This window comes from Aythya ferina (genome assembly GCF_964211825.1).
Source record: "Aythya ferina genome assembly, chromosome: 1".
Taxonomy (NCBI): Eukaryota; Metazoa; Chordata; class Aves; order Anseriformes; family Anatidae; genus Aythya; species Aythya ferina.
Window position 1 is genome coordinate 203,712,617 of NC_140296.1, and position 13,863 is coordinate 203,726,479.

The 13,863-nt window shown below is 44.5% G+C and overlaps 1 protein-coding gene across 1 annotated transcript in view; it reads right to left on the bottom strand.

Moving 5' to 3' along the window:
* Positions 1-346: 346 nt before the first annotated feature.
* The window catches only part of LOC311430759 (uncharacterized protein), a gene marked incomplete at its 5' end in the record, with an annotated part of 120,946 nt that continues 107,429 nt past the window's right edge, over positions 347-13,863 (bottom strand). Inside the window, 3 exons of the mRNA XM_084507597.1 lie at positions 347-7,340; positions 10,124-10,198; positions 11,861-11,992. Of these exons, the coding sequence (XP_084363723.1) occupies positions 11,958-11,992 (35 nt within the window). The 3' untranslated portion in view covers positions 347-7,340; positions 10,124-10,198; positions 11,861-11,957. The remainder of the gene's footprint in view (positions 7,341-10,123; positions 10,199-11,860; positions 11,993-13,863) is intronic.

The following is a 13,863-nucleotide window of genomic DNA, read 5'->3' on the forward strand; positions in this document are numbered from 1 at the left end:
GATGCTCTCCCACGGGCCATAAACTCAAAGGTCCCAGCCTCCTGAGGTCACTTGGTTGGCGGTGGAGCTAAGTCTAATGGCAGAAGCACATTTTGACCTTTTCTTTTCCACCACCGTTTCCAAGGAGCTGTTTCACTGACGAACGCAGGCATTCTTCCTCCAAGAACACTGATTTCAAATGGTGCTAGACAATAAATAGTTAAATCTAAACCACCATATGAAACCAGCTTCCTGAGGGAGCTTGCTTCTAGCTGAGATGATGTTCCTGTAACAACAAATCGGAAATGCCACAGAGGAGCACCTATCCAGGTTGTTTTTTTCCATCTTTGTTTTTCCTATTAAATAATTGATGTTGTTTTCTTACTCTTACCCTTGGCTCTGCCTTGAGTCACTGGATGCTCATTTGTTTTCTATTACAGCGCTACCAAGAGAGAGAATTGCTTCCAGCTCTGTCACCCTGAAGAATTTGGTTAGTCGAGCTCGGACATTGCGTACAAGGGTTTAAGCAGGGAGGCAGGACCTTTGTCCTACTTTCATTCCTGCCGTCTCTTATTCACACACGGCGTCTGCTGAGGGCTGCCCACAGCACCGAGATCACCAAGGAAGTTGGTAAGAGAAGCACTGCTGCAAACTCCCTCTAGTGACAGCAAAACAATGTGTGAAACGTCTCCTAGATATTAAAGCACGCTATTTTTAACAGCAGCAGCAGTAACAGAGTGTGACAGAAGTTACGTATTAATCCCTGCGCGCTGAAGATTTGTTCCAAAGGATGGCCTGAAAAGCAGCCCACCTGTCTGCCAGCTCCCACCGAGGTGGTGTTTGCAACATGGAGAGAAGGTGAGTGCCCAAACCCAGCGCAAGGACCGTGTTAATTACAGACTACGCAGCACTGGCACTTACCACCTGGTTGCAGCACTGCTTCTAGGAAGTCTGACACAAGGCACTTTCCTGGAACTCTTACCACTTGAGTGTGTTATCCACAATTTCTTTTCCAACAGATGTATTTTTTGTAACCTGTCTTCGGCGTCTCATCTCAGCTGGCAGAACAAACACACCCGAACGGCATCTGCAGGATCGTGTCAACGCTGAGCGCTCGCACTCCGCAGGTCCATCGCAGAGGAACAGAGCGCCCAGAGCAGCAGCACGGCATCTCCTGATGTCAGGAAACCCCATGTGGCTGTGAATAACACTGGTCTCGTGGTGCAAGAGAAGATACTGCTCTAACAGGGTTTAAATACAGCCGTTTTACAACGTGGACAGGATCGAACTGCTTCCAAGGCATAAAAAGCCTCAAGCTTCGCCCTGCTGTAGCGTAATTCAAGGAGTGAAGCATTGTACTTGTTGTTTCCTTCTGCAGTGTCCTACCTGCACGCACTCTGCCTGCTGCTGGCAGCTCTGTTCAAGCTGATTACAACCTTCACCCAAGACGAACCCATCTGCGGTCTCCCGAGGACAGCCACGTAGTCTCAAAATCCTTCTTTTCGGGGGCAGGAAATCATGTCAAGAAACGAAATTACATCTGTTCCTACGGGTTAATCGCCTCCAGAAGTGTGTATCTCTCTTCCTTTACCACAGTGACAACCTGAACAACTATCTCAGCCTCGAAACTGAACTCGTAGATGGCTGGAGATAGAGGAGAGAAATCTCCAATGAGCGTGGACAGTTCCCCTGAGGGTATCTGTCAGCAGCGCAGCCAACACATTCCCCTCCCCTAAAATCTTCAGGAGAAAGTCCAACAAACCTGACATCCATCTGTGAGACAAGGAAAGCAATAAAGCTTCACAACCATTATCTTCCCTGGACAAAGGCAAGGCTAAATTGTGTTACAGGATGTGTGTCTGCATCGTTACATCCGTGATGTGCATGGGACTTGACACAGAGGTTCAGTTTTTGGGGCTTTGTCTTTAGTGCCACCCCCAGAACGGGTGCAGACCACAGCAGCTCAGTATGACTAACCAGAGAGCAAACTCACCCGTGTAATGCATTTGTAGTTTTGAAGAAAGCATCTTTCAAAACTTGTAATGACGCTGTGCATTTCCAGAGCACAGATAATGAGAAACACTCTCGCATTAGGGCTGCAAACTGTCACTTCTAAATGGTGAAACAGATGAACTGCAGATAGAGAACTGATGCACTGCTCCGAGAGTCCTCCTGCTAATTATGTCCTTTAACTTCTGGGCCCTGGAAGTTTCAGAACATCTTCAGAACTTGGACTTTTCTGTCCTTCCTAGATTTGCTAAGAGTAATTTCCTTGTTCAACTGGAGAGGAAGAAGAGGAGCAGAGAAGGCAACACCTCCACCCTTACGTACCTACTAAATAGAAGAGCAAAACCTGGGGAAATATGAAGAGCAAACCCAGAATCCATAGATAAAACAGTTGGAAAAGTGTCCTATTACATTGCTTTTGTAGTTACAAACACTGCTCTGTAACCTTTCAGAAGAAATTATACAGGAATGAAATGCCAGGGGGTTAAGCCCTGATCCTAAATAGTTCAGCATTCGCAGGGTTTTATTTGACATCAGTGGGATTACTTACAGCAACTAAGTTTTGTCTGAGATTAAACCACTGCAAGACTGGAGTTTACACTGCTTTTTATTTTGCCATTGATTTGGGTGATAATCACCCGAATTCTGGTGATTTACACGTGGTTTAGCTGCAGTCCAAGGCCTATCAGGTAACCCTCTCCCTCCTAGTGATTAAATCCAGTGGTTAGGCACTCAGACGAATATGTGAACTGTGACCCCTTTCTGAATGAAAGTGACAATTGCGTGTGTTTTGTCACATGAATCCAGGGATAATCAGGGAAAACATCTACTGGGAGTGACCAGCAAAGACTTCCAACTGGATTAAAAAGCTCCTGGACAGGAAATTCCTCAAAAATTAGTCCTATTGCTTCCTCACCATGCTCTGCCATAACAGGAGCCGTGCAAATGGATTTTGTTAAGAGCTTTCCTTATGACAGCTTTATGATCCATCCATGACAGGCTGAAAGACCGAGCCAGCCTGTAATTTGCAGACAATAGCCTGCGAGTACGTTATGTCTGACAAACTGTTCAACTTACTGTAACTTTTCAAATTCCTTTTTTTTTTTTTTTCAATAAAATGTGAAGCCAAGGGAAGATGACAGATTGACAACTCTGCAGAAAGCCTCTGTTCACCGAACGGCTATAGCATGGGAAAGGAGTGTGTGAACTTCCTACTTAACGCCCGGCCACATATCTCATTTACGAGCTGCTGCAGATACCCTATGGCATGAAGGCCGAGCAACCATTGAGGAATTGTCCTCCAGCTGAAAAAACAATTAATACTAACTGCAGCGAGGAAGAACTGCCTACCAAGATAGTAATTGGGACTGCGAAGTCAGTTACAGATGTGTTTAAAGTCTTTTTTTTCCCAGTCATTTTCAACTTGAACTTAAACCACTGCTATTGGGGAAAAGCTGTTTCATCTTTTATATTTCTGCACCATCAATCCCCCAGCGTTTTCACCACCAGACTAATGAATTCCAACTATCAAGAGAGCTCATCCGCTATGTAATTTGTCTTTTTTTGTTCCCTTCACAAAACAAGCAGGAAAAATGTTTTTAATTTGCAAGGCTGAATAAATACCTACTGTGTTTGCCAAGACTTTATTGACATTCATGGCTGTCCGCAAAGCTGATTTACTTCTCAGGGATGGTTTACCTCCTCAAAAAAAAACAAATTAAAAAAAAAAAGTGTCCGAACAAGAAGATGCTAATTTAAAAAAATAAAATAAAGTAAAATGAAATGAAAAGCAGTGCAATAAATATTACCGTGACTAGTGAAGCCCCTTCAACCAGGATACAGTCCCAGAGCAGATTTTCACTGACAACAAGACCACTTAACATTTGGACACCCTCCAGCGCTTGCTGTGCCTCTGATGCTGAAGTTCCTGCAGGTGCACATCACCTTTAGCTGTACAGATACAACTGTCGGTGGGCCACGCTGTAAGCAAGATCACTCAAATAATTCTAATTCAAAGAGAAGAAGTGTTTCTTTTCCTTGCTGAGATATTTTCAGGGACCTGGGTTTGCACATGGTCAGGAAAGGGAAGGCACTGCACTGCTGCTGAGCTGGAAATGAATGGCTGGGGGTAGGCAGAAACTTATTAAGCTGGCACTAGCAAGAGACATGAACTGTGGAATTACACCTTGGATAGCATCAAATCCCATCTCCCTTGCTCAGCTGGTCATGAGGAACAGAGATGAGAGTTCAGCCTGCAATGAAACACAGTTCTTGAACTTACAGAGGAAAAAAAATCAATACACCAAACTTTGAGTGTTTGAGTTACTGAAGTTTTACTAAGTCTTTATAAAAGGTCCAGCTTTCAGCTTTGGCCTGCTGCCTAAATTTTTCCATTCATTTTTTTTTTTGCTGAGCAATTTTATTATCTTATAATCAGCTGTGTGAAAAAAAACAACTGAAGCCTCCACAGCTGGAATTTAGTATGGCCAGAAGGTCTGCGCTGACTTGACATAAACAGGTGAGAAGAAGTGTTTAGGTCATATGGGGAAGGAAATTAGCAACATGACAAACCATTACTGTTAAAATTTCCTACCCTGATGACAGTACTTCACATACCTCGCCTTCCTTCCTGTCCTTTGCTTAGCTGTAATTAAAAGGTCTACCAAGTAAGCGAACTGGGGAACATTCCTCTGGAATAAGCCAGCAGCCTTTGAATAAAGACTGGCATTACCCACTAATCAAACATCTAATTCACCTGTTATGTACACACAATATGCTTTTTTTTTTTTTTTTTTTTTTTTTTTTTTTTTTAATTTCAGAAGCTTCTCAAAGCTTCAAACAGGAAAGATCAGATGGCTAATGCTGCAAGGTTATCTCCAAGTACCGAGGAGGGACACAGATGTGCTATACCTCAGAAAAAAAACCAGCTTCCCCCATGTACCATTTTCTCCATCTATTTCTGGAACAGCTCACTATTGACAGAAAGGGATGTCCTCGGAATCTGGAAGAAAAAATAAAGTATCAGCAGCTGTCTGAGTTAGTCCCCTCTTTGTGATGCTCTTCAAATAGGTGAATTAAAAGACAACCTCAAAATCATTCTTCTCTTCCTCCAGACCCTTAGACAGGCTTTTAGCCAAGTTACTGCTTCTCAGTCTGAGCTTAAGTGAGAGCTTTTACAGTCAAATCAATAAAACAGGCAACCAAAGTTTACCACTAACCTTATCGCTAAAATACAGATATCGTGTTTCCTGTCGAAGGAGTCATTTTTTATTACAGATTCAGAAGTTATTGAAAAATAGAAGCTAAGTAAGATGTATCACACTTGGTCTACTTTGTGGCACTGAATGCATGGCAGTGGCGTGGCCTCGTACTGCAGGTAAATAATTCTCTGCAAAAGAAGGAGCTGCAAATAGAAAGTGCCAGAGGATCACCTACTGTGCAAAGCAATATCCTCGATGTGCAGTTGTCTCAGACTTACTCTGAATTCTGTTTCTTGAAACCTCTTCAGGTTTATTTTTGGGCTGATTAGGGAAACAGAAATCCTAAAAATACAAAAGCAAGCTGATCAAGCTGGGGGAGAAACAGTGAGATGTTCTTGTGACAAAGACTTTAGTATATGAATTATTCATTACTGAAAATTACTGAAAAAGCCACTAATTCTTACAGGGGGAGGGAGATTTCTGTGCACCCAAATTCAAGCACAACAGGCACAAGCTGCACTGAAGGGAATGAGATGCAGGTTTATACAAATATTATCAGCTTGAGTGTCTCACCCTTTTTTTTTGCATATTATTTTGTAGTATTTGCTAGAATTTGAGGCCAAAAAAAGTAACATACCCTGCTATCGACTTAAGTTCAGTCATTCCAAATTCAGCAAGAGCTGCTGAAACAGTAAGGAAGGACGAACAGACCAGCTTCAGCCTCACCTCTATTTCTGTCCATGTTACCATCCCGTGCCCATCACCATAGCAGCTGACTGCTCTTCTGTCAAACAGCAATCTTCAGGGCAACAGAGAGAGGAGTGCAGGTTGTTTTTTTTCAGGAGGGCATCATCATTTGCTGGACAAAAGTGGCCGATGTTGTGCTTTAGAAATTGTACAGTGCAACCAACTACCCGATAATCAATCTAATTCCTTTTTTTTTTTTAAGGTATGCTTAGAACAAAGGTACAGCAACAAAGGAACCACTCACAACAAAATTCAGTGCTTCTTGCCCAAGTCTTTTCATTATAACCCCCCCCTTTTTTTTTTTTTTTTTTTTTTTTTTAATTTCCACTGCTGTCTTACACATGCAGTAGGATCTAATTGGGAACTGGGAGGAAACCAATGATCAATGGAAAAAAAACAAAGCAGTTCTTCAGTTTAAAGTATTTCCTCTGACTTAAAGCCTCTGGAATCTGAAGAGCAACGAACATCATTTTTAGAAACCACCCCGGCAAAGGCTCTGTTACATAAGTTTCAATAGAAGTGCTAATCCCAGCGCTGAGCAGAAATGCCCCCGTCATGAAGCCCTCAGAAACTACACCTACTGTTTGTGTTCCTGTGCCGTGCATTGCATCCACTCACGTCTCCACGGTCAGCTCTTCAAACCAGGCATTTGTAACTCTTTTGCCCCTCTGCTTATCTTCAGTGCTTCGTTCACACTGGTACATAAATTATCATGCTAATTTGTCTGTCTGAGGATGAAATGTGACCTGGGAAGAACTTCCCTTAGGTATCATTTAAAAGTAACAATAAACATGCACAAAAATGTTTATTCCTCTGTGTTTTTTCTGGTACAGTACAAACTCCAATTATGATTACTTTGAAAGACTCCGATTACTGAAGAGCAAGTAAAATAGAATTACCACACAGAAGAGAAGACAGCAAATGAAAGGGATAGGAAATTTAATCAGATCCAAGTGTGATTGTTTTTAATCCCAGCTCAATTCCCAGGCCTGATAAACAGACTGCAGAGAATCTTTTAGCAGAAGATTTAAGTATTCTTGACCCCTCCCATCAGGGATGACACTGCAAAAACACGAATGCCAATCCAGAAATATTTTCAGAGCAAAACAAACCACCTTTGAACCCTTCTTCTGTTGTGTTTAAGAAGCAAAGAATGAGAAAACGATTTTTAAAAATACCTGCTTCCTACGTACCGTGCTGCAGAGCAACAAACACAATACATGCCAGATATATTTACCCCAGCTACTTCTCAGCAGGGAACACATCCAGTGCAGAGAGCATATTCCATTAATTTACTGGAAACAGGAGTTATTTACCTTTCAGTCGGTACACATTTATAAATAGGCTTTCCCTCCAACATCGTGTTCTTCCTTTGGCATATGGAAAGCATTCTCGGGAGATCAGCACCTGGAATGTATAAAAGGGCTTATTTAAATGCTTGTTTGCATTTTCACTTTAGCTTCTCCTCGTAAAGGCAGAGGGAAGCTACACGGCTATCGTATGTTTTTACGTTTGCTTCCACGCTGGATCACACGTTTTATTACAGAATAAGCCAGTTTTACAGGAACACAGGCAGCTGACACTTCCCACCACTGCAGGGGAAGGCCATAAATGCAGCTCGTGCAGACAGACCCTCCATGAACAGCCTATTTTGACCAAGAAAATAAACAGAACCAGCCAGTGGTTTTATACACATATAGATATAAATACAGATGTATTAAATTCCCGTTTGCTGTATCTGTTCATTTAATCCAAGCTACGTCACCTAACTGAGCAGTTTGTTTCTTCTGGCTGTGAAATGAGAGGGATGACGGGTTTACCTAAAGGTTTTAGGGACAGATGAATGGCCCCTGTGTTGTGTTGAAGACCGAAGAGCCAGGAGATGAGAGGGATCTTCACCACGCAGGGAGCAAGGATGAGGGGTTCCCCATCACCTGGACCAACCCTGAGTGTCTGGTGGCACTGGAAGCGATTACAGCCCCAGGACCACGTGCAGATTTGATCCTCACTCCCAAACCTCTTCTTCCCACTCAGTTCATGCACTGACTGCTGTTACAGGACAAAATACATCTCCAGGACAAAAACAGGGGCTGTGCTTCAATAATGAACACCGATGCTGGCCTACGCCATGGAAATTACCGAGCTAATTGAAGGACCACAACATAATGCTCCACATATTCAACACTGGCAAGTGAGATGGGGAAAAGTCGCTGCTGGGTTTTGAAAGTCCTTTTGTTTTGCAGAGTGTTTGTTGCTTTCATCTACTGCAGCTACCGAACAAATTCAGTTGTATTAGACAAACACATCCCTAACTATCTGAAAAACACAACAGACATATATTCATGTTGCTGCAGCTCACTTTTGGAACCTATTACTCCCCTCCCTATTCCCAGTTCTACCTTTTGAAGGTAAAGACAAGGTGAGCACATCAGAATCTGAGCATTAAAACAAAGAAGGCTCGAGTTCTGCTTCTGGTCTGATTTTCCATGGGACCTGGGAAACTCAGTCTGAGGATGCTATGGAGATATTTAGCTATGGAGTTATTTCACTTCCCCGCAATTTCCAGGGGAGGCACTGTAAAACTGTTGTCCCCGTGATGGACCAAGGCACGTCGGTGATCTCAGAGTTTCATGTGAAACAGGATCAGAGCAGTTTGGTTTCCAGTTTACTGCCTGACTGAGGAAAGAGTGAAGAGATATCAAGAGAAGAGGAACTATAAGAAATAATGAAACAATAAAACCTCCTGTGTAGGCAAATTAAGAGCCTGGTGGCTGATCTACTCCAGACATCACAGGAACACACAGCCTTAAAATAGAGGCTGAAATAAAAAGGTACTTTTGTGGCATTTGCAGAGGGTTGGCACGGCAGAAAGCTCCTTTCTGCTGAAATGATGCTGAGCTGCAGCTGACGTTAATTCACATCTGGCAAGTCAGGGAAGCATCTCAGGAGAGAAATCAAATGATGCACATCTGGAACTCGATTACACAGCAGCAGCAGGCAGTTATGTGCTGGTGGAGGCAACTTTTGGGAAGTAAGATGCAGAATTCATTTTTGGTGAATGCGTTCAGAATATGATTAGCAGAGATCAAAACTTACGGACATCCAGCCAGGTCAAAATCTCAGCCTGGACAAGACAACTGTCTGTGCTGAATGTTTGTCCAGTGAGCAGAGGATAAGGATGAAGAACCAGTGCTAGTATTTAGCTAAGGAAAAGTGAATAAGCACTTTAAGGTTTCAAACAAATTCAAGATGCAGGAGTCAGCCTGGAAATGGGGTGGGATGGAATCGCAGAGGAGAACCCCAAGCTGCAAATGAATTATTTAACTTACAGTTTTAAAAAATACAGCCAATATTAGGCTGAGAAACAATAAAATAACAAGAACCCAGGTGACTTAGCGAAGAAGAGTTAGATCTTTATGCTGCCTACATTTGAGTTCTCCTATCTGTAACAGACAGATAATTAAATGAATTCATCAATTACTAAATGAGTTCACTTACTTCATGGCATGTAGTAATTCGTTTAGCCCGATCTGTTAAGAGGCACATCCTAATGTCAATCTGTAATAATTTGCAAATTCAATTTAATATATCAGACGTGATGAGAGAAGGGGAATTGGAGGCAGCGAGCAGAACTGCACCGAAGACGCAAAACTCCCCGGGACGACGCACGCCACGAATGGCAGCAAGAGGCTGTCAGCAAGGTCTGCTCCCTGCCCAGCCGGGCTGCAGGAACCACGCGGTGCTTGCAACAGGTCTGACACGACACCCGCAGCTGCCAGCCCGTGCTGCTGTCCCCACAGCCTCGCAGTTGGACCGGGTTTTTGCATTGTGTTCTCTCCCTTCCAGTCCCTCGCGAATAATTTCGTCGGGAGATTCCTTTTGCGCAGAATTTCTCTGTGGTTTTGGTACGGGCCAAGTGAATTCATACTAGATTATCCCCACAATTGTCTCATGTAGCAACTGGGAAGGTTAAAAGGATAAAATAGCTGAAGTGATGACTGGGGTAAGGAAGTATGTGCTGTGCGATGCCAGCTGCAGCAAAGGGCCTGGCGAGGATTTCAGAAAAAAGGACAGGGAGGCCTTCAAATGTAAAGCCTGACCGTGATTTGAAGGCAGCACGTGCATATGTCTGTGCACAGGAAGTGTGGAGCAGGTGCTGGCTGACAGCATGTGCAGAAGTGCCCACGTACCGGTATGAAGGTGGGAGCAGCACCCCTCAAAGGCACGCCCTGCCTCTCTGCAACGCCGACTGTTCCAGCAGCTTCCTTCCAGCACGGAGAGAAAACAGGGAAAGGCACGCAATTAGCAAAGAAGGGAAAGCAGCCGAGCCATGATAACATTAGGAGGCTATATTGAGCCCTCTTTAATGGGAAAATTGAGTTAGGTTGCTACCAACAGCAAGCCAAAAATTTGTACTGGTGCACAATACACAGGGTTAGAGCTTCAGAAGCCCACAGTCTCTCTGTTGGGTTGGTGACTGAGCAACAAACAGCATGACACAGCTGCATGCACGGTGAGCACCCCCAGGCACCAGGCTGGAGGGCTGTGGGCACGTGGCTGGTCACTGGGCCACCTCTTTCCCAAGCTCACATTTTGGGGATAGGTGTTTAAAGGGTCAGCAGACTGCAGACAAACAGAAAACAGTGGGCAAGTGATGGATTTTTGTTTTATTCTGCCTAAATTTGGGCAGAATGTAGGTGCCCGGAGTGATAAAACCATTTTTTCGGTAGCTGCTTGGGTGACTGCAAGCATATCTTAGAGCCTGGTGTTACCTGCTGCTGGTGATCAGAGGTGTCCCATCTGGGGTGATTCTCCCCTGGACTAGCAACAAACAGCCAGCACGTCCCCTGGAAGATCCCAAAACCTACCAGAATCCACACCAACCCCAGAACTCTTTCCAGAACATGGCAAGGCAGCAGCAGTCTGGCCCCTGGGGCTCCTGCTGAGAAAGATGAGCCACGTTTTCCATCACCTTGGCCTTCAGCTTCACACTTCATCCACCCCAGAAAATGGCAGCAGCACAGATCCAACACACGAGCACTGCTCTGACACTGCTGCTCCTGGTGCCCCGACAAGCCCCCTCAGAGCTACTCTGAGCATCCCCGTGTTTGCTGTCACTGCGAGTGCCCAGATGCTGGCCTAAGGCATTACAAACAAGGTGCCTCGGAAGTGCCTCCCTCTATCCTGGGTGGTTTGAGTCCCAGAATAATGGGAATTACATCACAGCCCTGCCATCCTCGTAATTCCCAAAGCTTTCCCCCAGTCTCGATTGGAAGTCCCATTCCTACTGTGGTGAGACGGAGCCGTCCTACACCCAACACTTTGTCACAGCAGATGTAGGGAGCATTTCCTAACTCCGGCCCAGTCAGCAAATTCCACACCCAAGGGCAAAAATCCAGCACAGAGACACAAAACCGGGCATTTACGTGCTTTTAAAAATATTCAGAGCCAGCTCAGTACTGCCTGTTTCAGAAGGGAGCGCACGCTGCATGGACACTGCTAAACCCTTTGACGTGAAGCTTGAAACACACAACTTCTGCTGCATTATCTCTGTATTTCGGTGTAAAATGGGTAATATCCTATATTAGAGCTTATATTTGGGGGAAAAAAAGTAATTGAAGGAGCTCTCCAAGGCTAGTAACACAGAAAGAAAACAAAATTAATGCACAGCACCGAATGGTTAAACTAAGGAAGGAGCAGAATGGTGTCTGAGGTACTGCAACACACCACAAACTTGCATTACAAGTGTTACAGTGGCGTGCTGATTCTGTCATTCATCATCCTATCACAGCCGCTTGCTGACTGTCCTATTAATCACTGTGTCACACACCAGAGACTCCTTACAGATTTCCCTAATAGCCCGTGTGGGATCAGCACTTTTTGCAAGGAAGGAGTTGCGCTGGGAGTTTGCTGGGGAATATATTCACCTGCATTTCCAGGCTGGAGCAGTCCTCTGTTTGCACCAGGCTGTAAAACACGAGACAAACAGCACTCATCCTGCTTTCAAGGGCCATAAAATTCCTGTTAGGTTTCCAGGTAAGATGAAGATAATGCGTATCCTGCGTGGACATGACACAAGAGGTTAAAATAACTACGATAACTGAAGTAAGTGCGTGAATTGCACTACACAAACCTGTAAAATAACCCAGGCACATGAAACAGGGAGTCAGAAGCTGGAGAGAGGTGGGAGTACAGATTATAAAACCATGAAAACTCAATTAAAGCTGTACAGTGAAGCCGACCAAACAAATACTTCCTTTTTCTTTTCCTTAAATACATGTAACACACTTTAAGGTTTGATATTCATGATATATTGCCTTGTACCACTGTCTGTAAGAAACCTTTCCCCAAATCCCATCTCTTTAGGAGTCTGGTACCCCAGTACCAGGTATTTTTGGAGAACGGAGGGAACGGATTTGCTACAACCCATCCCACCTTTTTCTCCCCCAAATCAACAGCACTACCAAAGAGATGCTGAGCCTCCCTCCTGCACCACCGACCCCCTCTGCTCTGGGCAGCATCCTGCAGAGATTTCCAAGTCATCGTGAGTCGTGCACAGCTCCACCTCTGACCCTTCCTGTCCGCGACTCCTGAGCAACAGGCTTTATCTAATTAATTCAGTGGTTTTTAGGAAACCACTTCTCCCTGCCAGTTTTTAAACCCAGAGGAATTTTCTAGATGTGCAGTGACAGCGCATGAGTAATAGCTCCCTCATTAAACTACCAGGGAGTCAAAGCATAACAAATTGTTCAGCTTCCCAGTGTTTTTCCGATTGGCTTTCCCTTTCCAAGCCCCGTAGTGCTCGCAAACATCCCAACTATCCGCGTGACGTCATTTATAGTCAGAAGCCTTAAAGGAAACAACATGTCCACGTTGCTCAATCCTCTGGTATTCTCGCCGTCATTTATTTTTGCCCTAGGGCAGACTTGAGTTGTTTTCCTTTTTTAAATCAAGAGCTGGTTTTGCCCACAAGAAAGGGTCACGGTCAAGAAGCAGGGTGGGACGGTGCGCGAAGCTGTAAAGATGTGAACGACGAGAATAAACCCTGCTCTCCCACGGCAGGGCTCTGCATCCGCCACCACCACATCCACACTTGCTCCTTTCCCTGTATTTCAAAAATGCTCCTCAGTAGGGAAAGGAGAAATTCTGCTGAAGGTAAGAATATAGAATAAGAATTCACCTTCTGAATAAGGTAGCTGTGTTTCTGGATTTACTGGTAGGTAGAAAAAGGTCATTTATTCCATTTCGGACTCAGGGAGTCAAACTGTCCAGAAGACAGCCTGCTGGTTCATGACATACCTTGTAACCATGATTCCTACAGAAGTTTCTGAGAATGAGAAGCAAAACTCAGGCTCCTGCTGGCCTGTTCAGGATGAAGCAGCTTGTACTTTGTGCTGATCCAGGTGTACCTTCCCACCCCACCACTTCAGAGACTAAATCCTACCAGCTTCTTTCTGGATCCACCTCTGGCAGGTGCAAGATAACTGAGATTTGGAGATTCATACAATCCCAGACTGGTTTGGGTTGGAAGGGACCTCAAAGCCCATCTCATCCCAGCCCCTGTCATGGCAGGGACACCTCCCACCAGCCCAGGCTGCCCCCAGCCCCATCCAGCCTGGCCTTGGGCACTGCCAGGGATGGGGCAGCCACAGCTCCTCTGGGCAGCCTGGGTCTCACTGCCCTCTAAGTCCTGCAAAGAACACAGTAAAGATGAGAACAGTCCCAACACCTTTTAAAAAAATAGATTAAAAAAAAAAAAAAAAAAAAGCATCATAAGATAAATTCTGTCCTGCCTGGGAGATGAAAAGGTTTGAGAGTATTTGTATTTAGCATTTATTCTGATAAAACTACAGAAAATGCTATCAAGACAGCATGACTGTCAGCATAAACCTGTAAGATGCAGGTTTACCAATAGATCCTCATGCTACAG